The sequence below is a fragment of the Octopus sinensis genome, linkage group LG6 (assembly GCF_006345805.1).
Source record: "Octopus sinensis linkage group LG6, ASM634580v1, whole genome shotgun sequence".
In the NCBI taxonomy this organism is placed as follows: domain Eukaryota; kingdom Metazoa; phylum Mollusca; class Cephalopoda; order Octopoda; family Octopodidae; genus Octopus; species Octopus sinensis.
In genome coordinates this window covers 96,045,740-96,068,646 of record NC_043002.1, presented here as the reverse complement: position 1 = coordinate 96,068,646, position 22,907 = coordinate 96,045,740, and the positions used below count along the sequence as shown (strand labels likewise).

General features: G+C 36.9%; 1 protein-coding gene and 1 long non-coding RNA gene across 2 annotated transcripts; one reads left to right on the top strand and one right to left on the bottom strand.

Moving 5' to 3' along the window:
• Nucleotides 1–962: 962 nt before the first annotated feature.
• LOC115213111 (thioredoxin domain-containing protein 17) lies at nucleotides 963–21,641 on the bottom strand. Its single transcript, XM_029782041.2, has 4 exons — nucleotides 21,443–21,641; nucleotides 9,117–9,198; nucleotides 4,926–5,007; nucleotides 963–1,102 (listed from the first exon to the last, which is right to left on the bottom strand). Exons 1-4 carry the CDS (start codon nucleotides 21,579–21,581, stop codon nucleotides 1,034–1,036), a joined length of 372 nt encoding a protein of 123 aa, XP_029637901.1. The 5' UTR covers nucleotides 21,582–21,641; the 3' UTR covers nucleotides 963–1,033.
• LOC118764002 lies at nucleotides 2,842–19,179 on the top strand. The gene is made up of 3 exons (XR_004999777.1): nucleotides 2,842–2,951; nucleotides 4,401–4,403; nucleotides 19,168–19,179. It is a non-coding gene; the product is annotated as an uncharacterized LOC118764002 (long non-coding RNA).
• Nucleotides 21,642–22,907: the final 1,266 nt, after the last annotated feature.

Genomic DNA, 22,907 nt, shown 5'->3' with positions numbered 1-22,907 from the left:
GCTAAACATAGAGGGGACAAACAAGGACAGACAAAGGGATTAAGTTGATTAGATCGATCCCAGTGAGTAACTGGTACTTAATTTATCAACCCCGAAAGGATGAAAGGCAAAGTCGACCTCGGCGGAATTTGAACTCACAACGTAACGGCAGACGAAATACTGCTAAGCATTTCGCTCGGCGTGCTAACGTTTTTGCCAGTTCGCAGCCAAATACTAAATACTACAAGTGTCTTGTAGTATTTAGTTACAACATTTCACCTTACAAGTTCAAATTCTGCTGGTGTCAACTCAACTTTTCATGCCTCTGGGTGCAATACACTATCAGCCAAGTACAAGGTTTAATATAATTGCCAGTTCTGTTGCCCTAAATTTCTGGTCTTATGCAATGTTAGAAACTATTATCACTGAATCTGACTTTTCTTCTCATTTCGAAATATTAAATAAAACTTGTGTTCATTTTAACAAAAAAATGTGTTATAAATTCATTTATTTCTATATTTTATGAAAATTTATACCAAAAATATTTTTTAAATAAATACAAAAGTTATCATTATCATTTTAACATCCACTTTTCCATACTTGCATGGGTCAGATGGAGTTTACTGAAGCAGATTTTCTACAACTGCCACTAAGCCTTACCTGTTTCCAAGCAAGATAATATTTCACCATGGTTCATTATGTTTTTACAGAATATTGGAAAAGAATGACATTCATTTACATCATTATTCAATGCAAAGACAAGGAAATACAAACATACATACACTCTGAAGTACATACATAAATACATGCCTACATGTATTTATGTATGTTAGTAAAAAGAACAGAAGATAACTTTTATTATTCAATAACTTGGGTAAAAAAAAAATCATTTTCCAAGTTGTAGTTCTTTTGAATGCATGCATTCATACAATCAATTGACAACAACGATAAATTCTAAGGCACAACGAAATTTTCAGAAAAAGTTAAGTACAAAGAACTTTATTTCATCTTCAAAGAATTAGTTTTGGAGTATTTAGAGAAGAAAGAATATGAATTATTCTTCAGTAAAGAGCATTTGGATGAGGTCATCGTTCATACATTGTTCTTCTTTGAGTTGATTAGGCTAAAAATTAAAATAAAACATATCACAATATTTTCAATGAAATTAGAAAATATACAAAGTAAGTGGTATGCATGTAGAAATAAGTAACAAAGATGAGAATGAGGAAAAAGAAAAGGAGAAACTTGAATTAGCTTAATTTTAACTTTTTGCAGTAGGCATGCTATGGTTTTGGTGCAATCCTTTAGTCCATCTTAATTTGGCTTTCACACCCAAATTACTTTATTTGCTACTATTTATAATACTTAGTACCTCCAAAATTCTGCTATTTCTCCTTCCCACACTAAAGTGCTGCTCACATAACTGAGATTGCTTGTACTACTTTCACTCACATGCTATACTGCAACTACACAAACATTGTCTGATTCATAAGCAAATGTATATTTACTGATGCCATCTAACCAGTGTCTCAATGATCAGTTGTTTCTTTTCTCTAACTTTTATAGCACTATTAAAAGAGTTTCTGTTCTTCTAAACCTGCTAACTCTGTAACAGTTACAGTTAAACTTATTTGATATATTTCTCTCTGTCTTCACTGTATTTCATGTTTCAACACTTCTCAATTTATTCCCCCTCCAATCATTTCAACCTTCAACAACTAAATCCTCGTTCATATTTTTTTCCCTAAATACTAGTGTACAACTGAGGGATGACTTAATCACTCAGTATAACACAACCACTAGGCCAATCAGCACTGGACACAGAATTCATGGAGATGCCTTAGACAGAAGTATTTACGGAGGTATGAGTTTGCTGGATCAAGTCACAAGAGTTACAGAAAGGGTAACAGTTCAATCTATTAGGGAGCATGTTAACCTAGATGAGATGCAGTTCGGGTTTTGTGTCAGAGAGAAGCATTACTGACGCTATCTGTCTAGTAAGGCAACTGCATGAGAAGCATTTAGCCAAAAACAAACTACTGTACTTGGTAATTGTCAACATGGAGAAACTCTTTCACAGGGTCCCCCACTCCCTCCTCTGGTGGTTGATGCAGAAGCTAAGGGTGGATGAGTGGCTGGTGAGAGCCATCCAAGCCATGAACAGGGATGTTATCAGTGAGGTGAAAGTCAGCAATGAGTATAGCAACAAATCTAATGTGTGGGTAGGAGTTCATCAAGGTTCAGTTCTCAGCCCCTCCTTGTTTAACATAGTCCTCCAGGCTGTAAGAGAGGAATTTAAAACTGACTGCCCTTTAGAGCTCCTTAGTGCTGATGACCTTATTCTTATAGCTAAATCTATAATAGACCTAGAAGAAATTTCAGGGGCCTTAGAGTTAATTTAGCAAAGACTAAAATATTTGTAAGCAAGAAAGCAAACAAATTACGAATTCTTTTAGGGAAATGGCCCTACTTGATATGTAGAAAAGGTGTAGGTGGAAATTCCATATGGTGTACCCAGTGCAAGCTATGGACAATTAAGAAGTGCATTGGAATGACAAGAAGGTTAACAAAGAATGTAGTGTGTTTGTGGCACATGTGCAGGAACAAGGTACATTAAGAACACATAGGAAATAGATTTCTTCAAATGCTTAGGAAGATCCTTAGGTAGTAGAAAGTTTCCATTACTTATGAGACCAAATTAGCAGTGAAGGCGGATGCTCTGAAAGTATAGATGCTAGAATTAGTGGCAGCTGGGCAAAGTTCAGAGAGCTATTACTTTTACTAATAATAAACAGCTTCACTGTCAAAGTGAAATGTAAATTGTACAATAGTTGTGTACAAACAACTGTGCTGCATGGTAGTGAAATGTAGGCTGTTATTGCAGAGGACATGCAAAGGCTTGAAAGAAATGAAGCCAGTATGCTTTGCAGGATGTGCAATATCAGTATGCATGTACAACAAAGTGTAAATATGTTGAGGAAAAAGACTGCTGTTATGGTCATGTAATGCACATATATGAAGACAGCTGCATAAAGAAGTGCAGATTTCTAAATTTGGAGGGAACCTGTGGAAGAGGAAGACCTAGAAAGACATGGGATGGAGTGGTAAAAAATGATCTTCAGATGTTGAGTCTCACTGAGGAGATGACAAAGTAGCAAGATTATCGGTGATCTGTTGTGCTTGAGCAGACCCATCTATCTATGTAAAATCAAGACCACAAAGACTTGTTGTTTATGTCCATATCCCTCTACACAAACCTGTCCCTAACAAACCTTTCTCCAACAAGCTATCTTTTTAACACCCCCATCCCCACCAGATGGGTTCACCACTCACTGCATCCCACTCACCCACTCTCCATCTCCCACTCTCCCTTTGTGTCTTTGTGAACCTACCTGGACACAATGTATCCCTGTTGAATCTCTTCTTCACAATATATCCCCCTAACACCCCTTCCTCTATTTGTGTCCACTTGCTACATTCCCCCCTTTCTCTCTCATCCACCTTATGCTCCCCTTTTTACAATCTCACAAATTTACTCCCCCCACTCACTTGCTCTACCCAATCCTTGGTTCCAACTCATTTATACACACCTCCTTGTAACTTGAGTGTAACCCCACCATCACATCTTCACTATCTTCTCTCAGTAACCATGTTTCTCCTCTCCTGCAAAATACCTATTTCTGACCCTCTATTCATATTATAATTTCTCATCTCCAGGCACAAAGCCAACTCCCTTAATACTAGTCCTCACTCAGTAGAGGGGTCCTGTCTTCCTAGTTACATGATGACTTCACTGCTGCTGATGGCGTGTAGAAAGTATGCAGCACACTCTTATAAAGCGGTAGGCATTAGGTAGGGCATCCGGCCCAAGAAACAGTACCAAAACAGACAGTAGAACTTGGTGCAGTTTTCTGACTCACCAGCTCCAACCATGCAACTCAAGCCAGCATAGAAGGAAGACATTAAATTATGACACAGCGGGATCTCTCTCTTATATATATATATATATATATATATATATTGGGGAGACCCCTTTCGGTCATGAATGACCATAGGATTGCACCTAGAAAGTTACCCTCCCAGGCACAAGTCTGGGCAAGGCTGTTTGTGGAAGGCCAGCAGTCGCCCATGCATACCAGCCTCCCCTCTCCTCACCACTGATGTTATCCAAGGGAAAGGCAAAGGCTGACACAGCTTGGCACCAGTGATGTCACAACTCATTTCTACAGCTGAGTTAACTGGAGCAATGTGAAATAAAGTGTCTTGCTCAAGAATACAACATGCAGCCCGGTCCGGGAATTGAACTCACAACCTCATGATCATAAGCTCGACACTCTAACCACTGAGCCATGCACCTTCATGCATGCCTACAGACACACACAATGGTTTTCCAGCTACCAAAGTCACTCGTACAGCATTAGTTGGTCTGAGGTCATAGTAAAAGGCAGTTGCCCATTCTGAAATGCAGTAGGACTGATCCCGGAACCATGAAGTGAGAAAACAATTATGTTACTCCACTGCTATACCTGTAGCTGTGGACTACACCTGTGATAGTAATTGACAAAATTACCAGCCTGAAATAAATACTGGAGTTGACTAAACCCCTAATACAATGCCTCATGGTTAAATTACATGAATTTACTCCTTGCTTCTAAAAATCAAACTATTTGCCCTCTTTTGATCAACACAAGCAACAGAGGGGGAATCATTTTGGCTTATAAGTTCTGGGAAAATTTAAGCTTGAATCATCTTAAATTATCTTGAAAATGCACAATATTGCCTATAACAATCTACAGAACATTATATGATATCAAAGAATTACATACTAGCAAATGAAAATTAGGTTAAATTTTAGAAATGCTTAAAAACTGGTAAAATTTATAAATAACTGAAATAGGCTTTTAATGAAGTTAAATAAAATATTTGTAAAATATGGTATTACTTACATGGCCAAATTTTAATAGAGTTGGAACAGCAGTTAAACGTAGTTTAGCATCTTTTCTAAAGCCATTATTCTGATCTTTCCAACTAGTGGAAGTTAAAAAGAAAAACAGAAATATTAAACAATATCGAAGAATCAGTGAGTGTGGAAGTTTAATAACATATAAATCCCATAAAAGTTTCAATCTTAGACAAAACTGTAATTTGTTTTTGAGATTTATAACTTCAGCGAAATATGAATAGAAGTTAATTGAAGTTTGGAGTGTTCTAAAGCACACAACAACAATCTAGTGTACAAATTAAATGAATTAACTGCTTTCTACATAAAATGATTCTCAATGACAAAAGAAAACCCTTTCTCTTCACAAATTGTCAACTATGCATACTAGATGTGAATAATTAAGGAAGAAACTGTGGATAATATCTCATAACATTTTCTAACTACAAAAATTAAATTCAATTGGCAGGACCTGTGGAAATTCCACAGAATGATAAAGATGAAGAGAAGTTATTTAAGAAAGAAAGGATGATTTTTATTTTTATTTTGCAGTCATAATTAATATATTATATGATTTTAAAATTTCCCTCTGCTAAACACTTTATCTTTCTCTCTACCTCTTAAACAAACTTTTTAACCATGTAATTCAACCTTCTTCATGCCTCTAACATTTCTCTTTCTCTTCACCTTTCCCTCCCCACCCAACAGCATGTCCTTAACATTTCTCTCTCCCACTTTTCTCTCACCATCTTTTACTTTCACTCTTTGCCTCTCTCTTTAACCAATAAGGCATTTGGCCTTAGTGTATTATTATACTCCTCTCTTCTTTCTTCTCTAATCACATTTCTTCCCCTCTCTCTCTCACTTTTACCCTACTTCTCACTCACTCCACATCCACCTCTCTAACTAACTAAAGTGTAACGAGTGAATGGACAAGAAGATTATTATATACATGTTAAAAACTATTAAAGCAACAGTTGTTGTTCTGTCACTGCTACCACCACCACTACTGTCATATATCCTTTTTCATGGTTGGCATAGGTTGGACAAGTTGTCATGGTTCAAGATAGTTTTTATTCAGAGTTACTGTCCTCCTATATTGGTTGAAGTACCATGTCTCATTTATTTGTTCCAGTTTCAGAAGGTTTCAATGACTGGATGCCTTTATTAACATCAACCACTTTATAGAGTATTTTATCAAAGCACCAACACAAGAGAGGTTGTCATGTTCTTGGTCAACCTTTCATTATTTCTAATTTATCACCAGTCACTTTACAGAGTGTACTGGGTGAATTACTTTACTGGCACCAACTGAATAGTTGTCATCTTCTTGGTCAGTCAAAAGGATCCTTTCAATCCTGCATTATTTCCACTTCATAGTGTGTGTACTGGGTGAGCTACTTTACTGGCTACTTTACATGCACCGACACTAGAGAGATTGTCTTATGTCCTGTATGATTTAAAACTTGTTACTCTCCAGTATCTCTGCTCATTTAAGGCCATGTGATCAAGAGAATGAATAGAAGAGAGTGGCAACATCAAAATTTTTGATAAACTGCTGTATTCTTAAATTTTACTTTTGAATTTCAACTTTAGTTATTATTAATACTCATTCATACATTTGGTATATTTTAACTTCTGTTTTACCATCTTGGCATGGTTTAGATCAGAATTGATTTTGAGATAGGATTTTACAGCCAGATGTCTTTCTTGTCACCAACTCTCATCTATTTTTCAGGTGAGCAGATGAGGGAAGTTTTATTATTATTATTATTATTATTATTATTATTCCACAGGTCTTCAAAAGTGCAAAGCAACTGGTTGTAATGTCAACATGACCACTGCAAAATATCAAGTCATACACATTTGTACACATACACATAAAACAGGCATATTACAGTTTCTAGCCACAAAAGGCATTGGTTCTCTTGGGGCTATAGCAGAAAACACCCAAGATGATATTCAGTGGAACTGAATTAGAAACCATACTGATGCAAAGTGTACTTCTTAACTACACAAATGTTACTCACTATTTTAAACTAATTTTTTGAATGCTTTTCGTGGTTTTGATGGCTCTACAAATTTCTGTTTACAGATGTCATTGAAGAAATCTTTTTTAACAGCTGGATATTATCTGTAAACTGTGAAAAGGGAAGGGATCTATTTCAACCAGACAGATTGAAGTAGGTAAAATAATTTTTTGATAGAGGCATAACACTATGGTTATAAGTGGGAAGCATAAAACATTCCATAGTGTTGTACATCAGTCAAATACTTGCTTCAACATGTCCAGCAGAAGCAGCTCTGCTTCTATTTCACAGTTCTCTTCCCATTGAAGAGTTAAAAGGGTAATATCTCCAGCTGTAAAAATACTTGCTTTAATGATGTGCAAATGTCCAAATACTTATGTTAGCAAAGAAAATGGATAAACTATCTGTTTATTGCCACATCAATATGGCTGTTTGATGTTACTACTGCTTTACCCCCAAGCAGATCCTCTGCCAGCTGGTTACTGGATAAAAGAATGTACATATGACAGGTTTCCATCTACCAAATTCACTCACAAGGCTTTGGTTAGCCTGGGGCTATAGTAGAAGAAACCTGCTCAAGATGCCATGCAGCCATGATTGTGTCTAATACTATATTCAAATTATATGTAACTTGCATTGATTGCAAGTAGGGCAGTGAAACTCTATCATCTTCTAGTAGATGACGGGATCATGAGACTGAACAGTTTCAGGTTATTTGTGCCCATCTTCAGTCGTGAACACCCAACCACTACAAATTGACGGGGTTCACTTCAGCTCGCCACATACAGAAAAATAAGCGACCATCGATCACTGATTTTACACGAAAGCAAAATAGCTAGTTAGAAGAACCTCAATAAGAGATGAAAGTAGTGACTATACAAAGAAGTAATATTTATCACCACATCAATATGGCTGTTTGATGCTACTACTTTGCTATCTGTTTATCCTTTTTTTTGTATTCTGTTACTTGAGTAAACGGAGTCAAGTACATTATCTCAAAAACAAGATGTAAACCAAAAAGTTCAGCATTTTTAAGTGATCAATTGGCAGTACAATTAAAGCATTGAATATAATGCTTTGTGATATTTAGCTATGGGATGTTATATTCTAAGTTCAAATCCTTCTGAAGACAACTCTGCCTTTCATCCTTCTAGATTTGATAAAATACCTGTCACATACTAGATCAGTCAAAGGCAACCTTTTTTCAAGAACCAAGCCACATGTCACATGGTTTATCATCAGACAGGCTGCACTACTAAAAAAAAATTCAAGGTAATTTTTTTGTGAGGTATGCCATTCAGGAAGTCCTGTGGGATAGTTTGTCATTGTCTATATTTGATCAATTCATATTTTTATACTGGATGGCACCTATGTGTATATGCTTCTTGCCATTTTGAATATGTCCTGAAAAGAACACTCCACCAAAGAATGATTATGCAACAAGCTTCCTAAAGTCTGATACCATTAGAGAGAGAAGGTACACTTGACTGAACATTACTAGAGAAATAAGGAGGGGCTGGTTAGTGACACCCTATTTTGGACACCTTAGCAGAGTTGTATTCCATTGGTTGATATACATAGATCAGTTAATATATTTCTTTCTTGCCCACAAGGGGCTAAACATAGAGGGGACAAACAAGAACAGACAAAGGGATTAAGTCAATTACATCGACCCCAGTGCAAAACTGGTACTTTATTTATCGACCCCGAAGGGATGAAAGGCAAGGTCGACCGTGGCAGAATTTGAACTCAGAACGTAACGGCAAACGAAATACAGCTACGCATTTTGCCCGGCGTGCTAACGTTTCTGCCAGCTCACCGCCTATGATGTTTCTCTAATATTAATACTCAGATCAGTTAATAGATAATACTGGAGGTACAGAGAAGAATTATCATATGGAATGGTAGATAGGAATCAGGCTCATGCAAATTTGAGCAAGCTGAACTTCATGATGATGATAATAAATGCGTATTAAACACAAATGAAATTATAACAGATTTTAGTCATTAAATGAACTTAAATAAATTAGTATACAGAACTAGCAAAAAGAGAGAAAAAATATCCAAAAATAAATCCTTGTAATATTAATAATTAGAAACCAACATAAATATCTCTCTGATAAAAATTATTAAAACATAATTGAATAAGAGTATATAGATTAACTTACAATGTACGATCACCAACATTACAGTGAATAAAAATAGCATCACTTGGAAGTTGCTTCATGTTTCGCTTTATCACAGGATCAGCTACAACAAATATGGAAGAATAAATTAAAGAATAGTGTAAATATTTTTATTGCAATTTAAGATAACTCCAACACATGAAAAGTTTTGAGTTAAAATTTAATTCTCTCTAGTTTGTTATTAAAAACATTTTAACCTATTTGTTTTATATGAAAATGAATAGAAGCTTCTATGAGGTCACCCAATATGCTAATGTAGCAGCTAAATCTCACTCAAGTAATACACAATTGTTTTAACCCTTTAGCATTAAAACCCACTATATCCGGCCCAAGTATTCTGTTTTTGTCTAAACTAGCCAGATTCAGCCTCTCACACCTACCCTACAATTTCATTCTAAAAGTAAACAATCACATCTAAATTTTGAAAGTACGAGATAATACATAATTAACTAGAAACAATGTGAATAAATAAGCACTGTTTTTGACAGAGTAATCTGGATGCTACAGGGTTCTGATAGAACAGAACAATATGGAATGACTTTGATCATATATTTGCTCAATCAGAGCTGACCAGAGGCTAAGCAGCAGCAACAACAACAACAACAACAACAACAGCAACACAAAAATGAAATCTTGTGATTCAAAATGGCCTGGATTCATAATTTAAATTCAACATTCAGTCAGAAAACACACCCCACATAATCCCATTTCTAGAGTTATTTTAAAATCAATTTTCTTTTGAATACAAATTCGCATTGACATAATTGCTGATTTCCTTCTGAGCAGACAGGATGTGTGATTATGTGCGTGTGCTTCATAGATTGCTCATAGAACAACTAGAATCTTTAAACAATGCAAATTGTTTAAAAACTTAATCTGTGAGCAACTGTGTCATCTAAATGCACACAATCTACTTGCACCAACACAATTAGGTAACCTCTAGATAATTTTTCTCACCACTTTTAATTAACATGCAATCTTAGCATAATTGCAGGATTACAGCAATGGTAAAGAAATACAGTGGCAGTGATTAAGCTCAAGGTTGGCCCTAATTGAACAGACCTGTAAGCAAAAGACATTCCAAGTGTGATCATCCTATCTTTTTTGGCATAGTGTATCTAGTTAATCAATGTGTTCTTCTTATAAAACAGTAGCATGTAATTTGAAAGGTTAAGCTGTTATTTCGAGCAGTTCGTGTAAAGATGTGGAGACTTACTCTTTAATCTTTTTAGTCAGGACAGAAGGAGAAAGGAAAGTATCTTCAAACCAGAGACTAGGTTTGAATGCTTGATACAGAGTGGGTTCTGTTAAAAGCTTCCAAGGTACTATGTGGCAGAATTAAAGTGGGCAACAGATTAAGGGCCAAATTTTCTATCTATACACACCCACACACTTGTGTAAATGTATATAGGTGCAGGTGAGACTGTGTGGTAAGAAGCTTGCCTCCCAACCACAAGCTTCACTCCCACAGTGTGACACCTTAGACAAGTATTTTCTACTATAGCTTTGGGTTGACCAAAGCCTTGTGAGTGGATTTGGCAGAAAGAAGCTATAAAAAGCCCATTGTATATGTGTCTGTGTGTGTCCCACCACCACTTAATGTGTTTACATTCCCATAACTTAGCAGTTTGACAAAAGAGACCATTTAAACAAATACCAGGCTTAAAAAGAAAAGTACTGGGGTCAGTTAGTTTGACTAAAATTCCTCAAGGTGGCGCTCCAGTATGGCTGCAGGCTAATGACTGAAACAAGGAAAAGAAAAGAATGTATATATGACAGGCTTCTTTCAGTTTCCATCTACCAAATTCACTCATAAGGCTGGGGCTATAGTAGTAGACACTTGCTCAAAATGCCATGCAGCCATGCCTGTGTCTATTATTATATTCAAATTATATGTAATTATTTTGTTTCTTTTCTATAGAAACATCTAAAAGTAAGGATTTTAAAAAATTCATAATTATTATATATTTTACATTACTTTACTTACTTTAATGGATAGGTAGAATTATTAAAATCGGAGAGAAAACCTGGTGACATTTCTCTTGGCTCTTCACATTGCTGAAGTGGTGAATTTTTAATCAAGAAACAAGACTTAAACCCTGCCATAACTATTTTACCAGATACTATTCTATAGAGTAGAAATTGGATAATATCTGAGTGTGGAATTTATTAAAGTACACTCATCCTTAATCACAATAATTTGGCATATTCACATATATTATTATGATTAATATATTATTTACAGTTGAAAAAAAAAGACTAATTAACTCATTAAATATACTTACAGAAAGAGGAGAGCAATAAGACAGATAACTCAAAATGATGGATATACAGAGGAAAACATACACATTCATTGTGTTACTCTTCTGGTAAACACTTATTTCACCATATTTTTGGATATTCTTGTGTCACATACCTAACAATAATATCTTATAACCCTTAGCATTTAAACTAGCCATATCAGGCCCAAATATTCTGTTATATGTTCAAACTGGTCAGATACAGCCTCTCACACCCACCCTACAATGTCATTCTAAAAATAAACAAACATATCATCAATATCTCAAAGCTATGAGATAATGCAAGATTAATAAAAAAAAAAAAGATATCGGAGGGGTGATGCATACCCTGCATGCAGATAATTTTTTTTGCAAATTATAGTGTGGCTTACAATGTGTTGCTTACCCATGCTTTTTAATTGAACTGAATTAATTATTTTTTTTTAAGTATCACCATTATATGTATTTATACTCTGGTGAAATTAAAATCAACTCGTAAATAAACGAAACTCTTGAGTCCATCACTGTACACACACAGTCACCTATCTATGTATGCATTTATGTATGTACCCACATATGTCTACATGCATAAGTACACCATGATCTATACACATGCAGATGAGAGTCAATTCATATGAAAAAAAAGTGAACAAAATAATATGACCACTTGCTTATTGGGAAATTTGTAAGTTTGATTTTAAAAAATTTTTCTTTTTTTTTAAGTATCACCATTGTAGGTATTTATACTCTGGTGAAATTAAGAAATCAACTCATAAATAAATGAAACCCTCGAATCCATCACTGTACACACACACACAGTTGTATATCTAAGTATGTATTTATGCATGTACCACATGTGTCTATGCATATAGGTACACCATGATCTATACACACGCAGATGAGGGTCAATTCATATGAAAAAGTAAGTGAACAAAATATAATTACCAGTTGCTTATCAGGAAATTTGTAAGTTCAATTTAAAAAAAATTTTTTTTTAAAGATAATCAAATCAAATGTTTATAATTTTGAGTCACTCACCCAAATTCTGTCAAATTTGGTGAAAATCTGTTCAGTAATTTTGCAAACACACAGACAAGCAGACAAAGATGAGTGATTAAAAACCCTGATCTCATTTACGGTCTCATACACGGTAATTAAAAAATTTGATTGAATAAGTATTTAGATTTGACTGAATAAATCTGAATGTTAAAGGGTTAAAACCTATAAAGCCTTCTTTTGTCAATTTTTCTGAGTGTCAACAGAAAACAGCTAGTTCATTGATAGCAAACCCTCTTTATAACCCAGTATGTTGATATTTTGATTTCCTTAATAATCATGTCATTATAGTGTAATGTAACTTTTATCTTTTACTTGTTTCAGTCATTTGACTGCATCCACATTGGGGCACTGCCTTGAAGGGTTTAGGTGAACAAATCAACCCCAGTATTTATTTTTCAGCTTAACTTACTCTATCAGTCTCTTTTGCTGAACTGCTAGTTAGAGGGACATAAACAAACCAACAAATCAAGCAGTAGTGAGATGACACAAAAACACACACAAATATATACATATAAATGAAATAAATATGATGGGCTTCTTACAGTTTTCATGTACCAAATCCACTTACAAGGCCTTGGTCGCCTTAAGGGTATAGTAGAAGACATTTGCCAAAGGTGTCATGTAGTGGGACTGAACCTAGAGCCATGTGGTGAAAAAACAAACTTCTTACCATATAGCTACAACTGTGCCTATATAACTATCTTTGTGTAAAATCATACTTTACATGTTCAAATGTATTTGGACATGAGAAAACCTTTTACTGAAGAACTAGTCACAAGAGAAAATTCTCATCCTGCACATGCGTGAAAACACATCTTTGGCATGTGAATGATATCATTAGATTGTAGGACATGTGTTTCTGTGTTTTCTTTCCCTTCAGTAGCTACAAAAACCAAATCTGTCATTCACACCCCAATAAGAATGGTAAGTATGAGATGTCTACCACTGTATTCAATATATGGTTATCAAACCAACAAGGGAACCTCTACGTAATCAGCTAAAAATAACAACCAAACATCCCTCATATCACACCCTGCTATCTTAAGAGAAATATATATTACATAATGATGTAATTGTAGATATACTAGCCTGAAAAAAAGGACAAGATGGCTGTAACACATTTATTTGGTCATAGGTCTGCTCAATCAGAGCTGATCTAGGGTTGAACAAAACAAATATATATATGTGGATGAGAAACAATGGCATGAGGTAGCAAAGTACAGAGAAGAAAAGTTATTTGTCTTATGTAGGATGAGGTGGTAGTGAAGGGATGACCAATTCTTAATCTCAGTGACAAATTTCCAACAAAACTCTTTAAACATAAGATCCCATTGTATAGAATCGACTGGTTTTTGACCTAAGGGTATGTATTGAAAATAAAGAACTTTCTACTTTGGGTCATAGTAGATACAAGCAAAGTTTACCTATTCTTAAGTTGGCAACTCCAGTTAGGTCACCATCCACCTTAACACCACAAGACATTCCATTACACATTTAGCAGTGTCTGGCATCTCTGCACATCATGGACTCAAGAAACAGAGGGAACAATGTTCCATATTCAAACTTGGGACAAGTACTGACAAATTTAAATGAATATTTTTCCAATCCCATTTTTATCTTTCAGCTCCTTTCCTGCCTTAATTTTTTCCTAAACCTCACTTTCATCTACTTCTCTTCCTCTTTTCATTTCTTTTACCATCTCCTCTCTCAGTGTCTGTCTCCTATTACTTCCTGTCTACATATGCAAACTCACATTGTTTTGTACCTCCCACCATCAATTGCAGTCAGTTGCTCAAACATAGAAGCTGCAAAAACTCTGTTGCCTTCCCTTTTCCCTGCTTCCTATCATTTTAAACCTAGGAGAAAGACTGTCCAAAAACAACAGAAATTTCACTGTACTGTAAATCGAGTATAATCCGCATTTTTTCCCCAAAATTTAATGGTCGAAATCCCTATATACGAGGTTAAAAATGAAAAATATTTTCTAAGCAATGTCTGAGTCTCTATTTGCAGTCTGGCAATGTTTATTCAGATGCATTTTGTGATGTCAGGTGTAAAAATACCTCGAGCTAAGCCTGAAAGCAATGAAGTCATAAAAGAATCATCCACAACTTGTAGTAAGCAACATTTATTAAAATAAAAGTATTCAGAACATAGAATAACATGTAACAAAAACAATTTGCAAACATATTTACATTCCCATATAACAGTTAAGAACATCACCATAATTGTATGACAGATGCGCGGAAGTGTTTGTTTGACTAGGTGCTGCTGGCTTAATTACGCACAACTCAAGTAGAGAAGGGGTGCATATTATACACAAGGTTTAGGTTTTTCAGAAGTACAGCCCTCTAAAAATCCTCAGCGTATATACTTGAGGATTTACGGTACTCTTTCTGTTGCTTTTCCCAAGTAATACAAGTCTTGCCAATACAGACTACCACCAGTTTTCCTAGATTCTGTTTTATCTGATTATATCAATTACTGCTAATCACATTTTTTTTTATTATAGTCTAATATGGAAAGCATAACTGTAACTTTGTTTAATTTTTCTCAACATAAAAGAAAAAAACTTGCATTATCTCCTCTCAAGAAAAACCAAATGTAAAGTTGCAAACTGAAACTTAAAGCACTAATTCAGATATGGTAACATATTTCATGGCAATCTAATGCTTAGGACACATCTTTGCTACCTCTAGTTTCTGCCAAACTATAGGTGGCTTTGAGTTTAATACAATAAGCGGCAAGCTGGCAGAAACATTAGTACGCCAGGCGAAACGCTTAGCGGTATTTAGTCTGCTGTTACATTCGGAGTTCAAGTTCCGCCGAGGTCAACTTTGCCTTTCATCCTTTCGGGGTTGATTAAATAAGTACCAGTTACGCACTGGGGTCGATATAATCGACTTAATCCGTTTGTCTGTCTTTGTTTGTCCCCTCTATGTTTAGCCCCTTGTGGGCAATAAAAAAACTTAAAAAACAATAAGCAAACAAAACATTCATTAATTATTCATTTACAAGGAAAAAGTAAATAATGACGATAGCAGTAGAGAAATGGACAACCAAGACAGCAGAGAGCTGGATCAAAACTACATTATACTACTCTATTTCATCATTGTCTGATGCATGCTTAAAGCTACTCCTGTCAATTTTTGACTTTTAAGGCTTTAACGAACACATGACATAGAATAGACAGGGATAGTATTTCATTAAATATCTGAAGCACTCTACCTTTTCTGCTATCAACTAGGTACAAGGTCACATATTTTGGAGGTATGTGCGTAGTCACTTAAAAGTATTTACTTTACAGACCATGAGATGATGGAATGTCACGGGCAATAGAGAAATTAAATGAGATAGCCTATTACTATGTCAGAAAAACAGTAAACATATTTATCTATATGACATACATAAGGGATGTATATCACTGAAAAGCCAGAGGTTGCAGTGGATGTAATATGTTAAAAAACTCAAAAAGGGTGGAGTTTTCCTGAAATATTATAGGATTAAAACAATCTATATAAGATAACACTATATCATCATCTGTTTTCATACATTGACATCATTTTATATGTTTTGATTAACTCTACACCTGCAGTGCTCAAAGCATTTAAAAACATTTCATTTATACATATTGCCATGCTTCAAGCAAGTTACATTATATACTTATACATGCATGCATGTGCACACATGTAGGCGCAGATAGGTATAGATAAGGTAATGAATATAACAGACTACAAGGGAATCCCAAATAAACATTGAGCTGTCTGAAACCAGTGGTTTCTTAAGAGAATCAGCCAACCAGAACATTAGATGACCATCAGACAAAAACAAGTTACCAAGACCTTTGACGAAAAAAAAAAATGGTGTATACTGAAAATCAAATAATCAGAGCATTGGACCTCTACTAGTCAAAAACAAGAGATCAAAACAGTCGCTAAACAAATGATGTCACCAGGAGGTCAAGCCAAAATGTGATCAGAACATCCGAAAAACAAGTCTTCTATCTTAGCCTCAGGCAACTAAAGCCTTGTGAGTGGATTCGGTAGATGGAAACTGAAAAGAAGCCTGTCATGTAAATATATATATACATGTATATGCCTTTGTTTCCCACACTACTTGACAGCCGGTGTTGTGTTTACGTCTCCATAATGTAGCAGTCCAGCAAAAGAGATTGATAAAATAAGTATCAGGCTCTAAAATAAGGTACTGGTATTGATTCATTTGACTAAAAATTCTACAGGTGGCGCCCCAGCATGGCTGTAGTCTAGTGACTAAAACAAGTAAAAGGTAAGAGATACACACAAACTATTTACATTTGATGGACATTTGTCCTCATCTTGTTTGTTGTTAACACGTTTCAGCTGATATACCCTCCAGCCTTCATCGGGTGTCTTGGGGAAATTTCGAACCTGGGTTCTCATTCCTAAGGTATTTTTCCATGTTATTATTATTATTATTATTATTCAGGTCACTGCTTGGAATTGAACTCGGAATCTTGGGGTTAGTATGCCCGTGGGCATATGGTGCAGTGGTTAAGAGCGTGGGCTACTAACCCCAAGATTCCGAGTTCGATTCCAGTCAGTGACCTGAATAATAATAATAATTATAATAATGATAACAACAACAACAACATCGAAAAATACCTTAAGAATGAGAACCCAGGTTTGAAATTTCCCCAAGACACCTGATGAAGGCTGGAGAGTATATTAGCCAAAATGTTGTGTTAACAAAAATAAGATGAGAACAAATATATGTCAAATGTAAATAATGTAAATAATTCCTCATCTCTTAAATATAGAACTACACACACACATATATTGTTTTACTTGTTTCAGCCATTTGACTGCAGCCATGCTGGAGTATTGCCATTTTAGTCAAACAAATCAATCCCAGGACTTATTCTTTGTAAGCCTAGTATTTATTCTATCAGCCTCTTTTGCTGAACTAAGTTATGGTGACATAAACACACCAACATCAGTTGTCAAACGATGTTTGAGGGAAAACACAGATACACAAATACACACACACATGACAGGCTTCTTTCAGTTTCTGTCTACCAAATCCATTCACAAGGCTTTAGTTGGCCTGATGCTACAGTAGAAGAAACTTGCCCAAGGTGCCATGCAGGACTGAACCCAGAACCATGTGGATGAACTGCTTCTGGATAATGGCACTGCATTTCGTTTGGAGGTCCTGAAAGAAATGCTTGATGGATGGAAGGTCAAACGCTTCTTCAGGGCGGCATACTGGCTATGTGGAAAGGCATCATCGTACCATCAAGACCATGGCAGAGAGGGGCCACATTTCACCAATCGAGGTCGTATTTTGGTACAATATGTTGCCCAGGTCAGGACAGGCTGAGGAGTCGGTGTCACACAGGGCAATATTCAGGTGCGAGTGGAGGCATCCGTGAACTGCATCAATGCAACACGGGGCAGAGGAAGAGCACGCCGGCAGAAGAGTGAAAGGAGCATGCGTGGGCAGGAAGTACGTGCGGGTCAGGAAGCACATGTGGTCAGCAAAGAGTGCAGAGCGACAAGATGTGTTGAATTCGTGAGAATGACCGCTGATTTCGCCAAGGTAAAGCCTTTTGTACTTCTTTCTTTCATTGCTTCTTTTTCTGTTGTTCTTTTCCTCCATCACACTACACATTGGGTCAGTACAAACAAATCAGTTGTGTAGGTTATTCAGCAGAAAATTCTAGAACCGTCTTTCTCGGACTATAAGAGACTACTATCGCACACACGCACGCATTGCAGAAAAGGTGCTATTACTGAAAGAACTGCACGGAAATCATCATTGTTTAGCGTCCGCTTTCCATGCTAGCATGGGTTGGACGGTTCAACTGGGGTCTGGGAAGCCAGAAGGCTGCACCAGGCCCAGTCTGATCTGCCAGTGTTTCTACGGCTGGATGCCCTTCCTAACACCAACCACTCCGTGAGTGTAGTGGGTGCTTCTTACGTGCCACCGGCACAGGTGTCGGACGAAGCTGGCAAACGGCCACGATCAGATGGTGCCTTTTACGAGCCACCGGCATGGAGGCCAGGCGAGGCTGGCAACGGCCACGATTGGATGGTGCTTTTTACATGCCACTGGCACGGAGGCCAGTCGAGGCGGCATTGGCAACAGCTACGTTCGGATGGTTCTCTTACGTGCCACCGGCCCTGGTATCACAGCTACAATTTCCATTGATGTTGATCGATTTTGATTTTGATTCTCACTTGCCTCAACAGGTCTTCACAAGTAGAGTTTTGTGTCCCAAGAAGGAAAGGTATGCATAAGTGGACTGGCTACATCTCAGGTAGAGGCCACGGGTTATGGTCTCACTTGTCCTGCCGGGTCTTCTCACACACAGCATACTTCCAAAGGTCTTGGTCTCTAGTCATTTCCTCGGTGAGACCTAAAGTTCGAAGGTCGTGCTTCACTACCTCGTCCCAGGTTTTCCTGGGTCTACCTCTTCCACAGGTTCCCTCAACCGCCAGGGTGTGGCACTTTTTGACACAACTATCTTCATCCATTCTCGCCACATGACCACACCAGCACAAACGTCTCAATTGTACACCACAACTGATGCTTCTTAGGTCCAACTTTTCTCTCAAGGTACTTACACTCTGTCGAGTATGAACACCGACATTACACATCCATCGGAGCATACTGGCTTCATTTCTTGTACTGGCATGACTTACACATTTAAGGAGGGGGAAATTCGACCTTACAGACTCTCCGCATTCCAGCCAACCTCTTTCGTTTAATGAGAATCAATGAAATGAGCCCATTCACGAGGATCAGCGTGAATCCACATGGGAAATGACCCAGCACATGAGATGGTCTCATGATACAATCACCATAAATTTCACTCGATGAGCAATCCAGCTGTAAGGACTCAACCGGCAACACGACGTGTTTCTTCTATTCGTCAACGCTCGCTCCCGACATTGTTAATTTGACCAAAAATGCTATCCAAGAGCTCGGTTGCGAAGTTCCACCGCACCCACCATATTTTCCTGATATAGCACCTTTAGACTATCATCTTTTTCGGTCACTTTCCAACAGTCTGCAAGGCGTTACCTTCAATAACGACGTGGAGCTGAAAACATGACACGATGAATTCTTCGAGATGATTTCTACCGTCAAGGCATCGACAAGCTAGTGGAACGTTGGCAAGAAATCGTGAATAATGGAGAATATATTATTGACTGATTTGTTAAAACTACTGATGAACAATAAGGACTTAATATAGCGTGCCTTCTTTCTTCTACCCACTCTGTTACATTGCTTCTTAGTAAGCATGGAGACGTTAAGTAGTGACAACATTTTCCTGGCGAGGGAAAAGGTAAACTCACAAGAGCTGTCGCACAATAAAATGCATGCAGTACACTTTGTAAAATGATTACCAAAAATATATGGAGAATATGTAGGGTTGAGAGAATCCATCAGTCTTGTACTGTTAGCAAGCCGTAGGAAACACAGCAAAATAAAAAAAGAATAGAAGAGAGCAAGATTTAATCTGTCAAGGAAGGCAGCATCTTCAGATATGTATTGTCCAATCCAAGCCAGCATTGAAAGCAGGAGTAAAGCGATGATGATGAAAGTTAGTGACCATTAACTTTCAACAGCAATAAATAACTTGTCACATAAGCATTCTAACCCTAACTTCTAAGAGGCAACTTTTACCCTTTCGTTACTGTATTTATTTTGAGATACTCTGTTTCTTTCAATTACTTGAAATATAACAAAAAATTTACTAAAATGACTTAGCTATCATTCAGCTAGTGATAGGAAGACATTTATTCTAAAGAGCCAGAGCCGGTTTCAGCCGGGTTGGTAACGATTCTGTATTTCTATTACATGTGTGTGGATCGAACAAGGAAGAAGAGTTCATCCATAACAAGTTTCTTCGCATTTCCTATCTTCAAATTGAATCAATTAATTGCATTGGAAAAGTAAAGTAACAACAACAACAAAAAGTTAATCACCATTACATTACACTGCACTCCACGTTCAAATGCCGCTGAAGTTGATTTTTGCTTTTAAGTTTTCAAGACTTTAATGCTGGTATGAGACATTAAATATCAGAACGATGCTCCACCAAGCACGATGTCACATGTTGTTGAAGAGTGTGTGTGTGTAATGAATTCTCTCTCTCTCTGTGTTGCGCTGCACAAAGTTCTGGAGACCTCCAGAAACTGAAAGGCTGGCAACAGGCTAGTATGTTAATAGAAACACCCAAGGATGGTACGATGTGCAGTACAACATGGTATAAAATAGTAACGATGATAAAAAAAGGTACAGTCGATTATACTGACTTTCCTCCCCTGTACCACCCATAAAGTGATGTGAGTTAAAGTTAAGAAATGAAACGATATATTAGCATGTCAGAAAAACAAGATTTTATATATATATATATATACACATACATACAGAGAGAGCGCATACAAAGTCCTTATATATGTCTCATGTTTGGGTTCGAAGTTCATATAATTAACCTATTTCTTTACTACCCACAAGGGGCAGACACACGGATTAAGTCGATTACATCGATCCCAGTGCGTAACTGGTACTTAATTTATCGACCCCGAAAGGATGAAAAGGCAAATTTGAACTCAGAACGTAACGGCAGACGAAATACGGCTACGCATTTCGCCCGGCGTGCTAACGTTTCTGCCAGCTCGCCGCCTTCGAAGTTCATATAATTAACCGTTAGCTTAACAAAGAAAATGTTACTTTACAACAAGCTTTGACAGAAGCATGAAGCGTGAACTATTTAAAGCAAGACGGAATGAAAGACTGTTGAGTAAGCATATCGTTTACAAAGGAAGTGATGAACAGAGTGCGAAATAACTCTGATGGGGGATTGAAACTGCACCACGAGCTCGGTTTCAAAGAAAACTTGCTAACGTTTCTGCCAGTTCGCCTACAGGAAACAATGAAAAGGACGATCTAAAATCCAAAATTATAAGAATTTGATACCTTTGACACAGTCGGGACACCAGCTTTGGCCACTAGAGTCTTTACTTCCTGTAAATAAAGCAAATATTGTTTTGCCTTTGTTTTGATCAGCTGTTGCTACATATTCATCATATCCATTCACGAGAATTTCCTGAGCCATGTTGACGACTTGTGAAGTATTCCAACACCAATTAAGAACTGTTGACTAAAGGTAGATAACTCTAAAATAAAAAAAGAAAGACGGAAAGAGATAGAGGGAAAGTGAGAGAGAGAGAGAGAGTTTCACGTAATTTGAGTCTTAGTGTACCTAATTAGTAATTAATTACTCCAAGTGTTTATTTCTATTTCGATCACAAATCGAGCCAGTACTCGGATTTAATTCCGTTAACACATAATATGATTTTATTTCAACTTTCGCACTATCGTTGAGTCATTGTAACTTGTATAAATGCATAGTCACAGTTAACTTGTTTTATCTTAAAGTAGTATTATATAGTATTATGTACGGATGTCTTTAATAATAATAATAATTGTGTACAGTGCTCAGGTGCACTACAACTCATCTAAAGTCTATATATAATCAAGTGTAGTTTCGGCGGATTTCGGAATCCTACGGCCTGATAACTGACAGACTTTGATTACAAAATTGTAAAGCAAAAGTAATTCTTTCCACTATAGTAGAGCCGTCTTAACAGCATTATATTCCCCCCACCACCTCCAGGTAAAAATCCAGCCCTGGGTCTTATAATATTTATTGAATGGACGGCGAGCTGGCAGAAACGTTAGCACGCCGGGCGAAATGCGTAACTGTATTTCGTCTGCAGTTACGTTTTGAGTTCAAATTCCGCCGAGGTCGACTTTGCCTTTCATCCTTTCGGGGTCGATAAATTAAGCATCAGTTACACACTGGGGGTCGATGTAATCGACTTAATCCGTTTGTCTGTCCTTGTTTGTCCTCTCTGTGTTTAGCCCCTTGTGGGTAGTAAAGAAATAGGTATTTCATCTGCTGCTACGCTCTGAGTTAAAATTCTGCCGAAGTCGACTTTGCCTTTCATCCTTTCGGGGTCGATTAAATTAGTACTAGTTATGCACTGGGGTCAATGTAATCGACTTAATCCCTTTGTGTGTCCTTGTTTGTCCTCTCTGTGTTTAACCCCTTGTGGGTAGTAAAGAAATAGGTATTTCGTTTATCTTTATGTTCTGAGTTCAAACTCCACTGAGATCGACTTTGCCTTTCATCCTTTCGGGGTCAATAAATTAAGTACCAGTTGCGTACTGGAATCGATCTTTTCGACTGGCCCCCTCCCCTAAAATTTCGGGCCTTGTGCCTAGAATAGAAAAGAATAGTTATTGAGTGCAAGACGTAGATTAGAATCGAGCCCTTAGGCTCAGGAGGCCTTCAGGCAACTGCCCAATGCACCTATACCGTATTATAGGCACAAGTCCTGAAATTTTCAGAGGAGTATAGTCTATTTCACTGTTCTGT

Bases quoted from the DNA above. Each gene is read 5' to 3' on its own strand.
- LOC115213111 (XM_029782041.2), bottom strand. From the start codon at position 21,581: ATGGCTCAGGAAATTCTCGTGAATGGATATGATGAATATGTAGCAACA. The intron at 9,199-21,442 runs GTATCAAATTCT...TATTTGTTGTAG, and splicing joins GTGTCCCGACTGTGTCAAAG to CTGATCCTGTGATAAAGCGA. The intron at 5,008-9,116 runs GTAAGTTAATCT...AACTTCCACTAG, and splicing joins AATGTTGGTGATCGTACATT to TTGGAAAGATCAGAATAATG.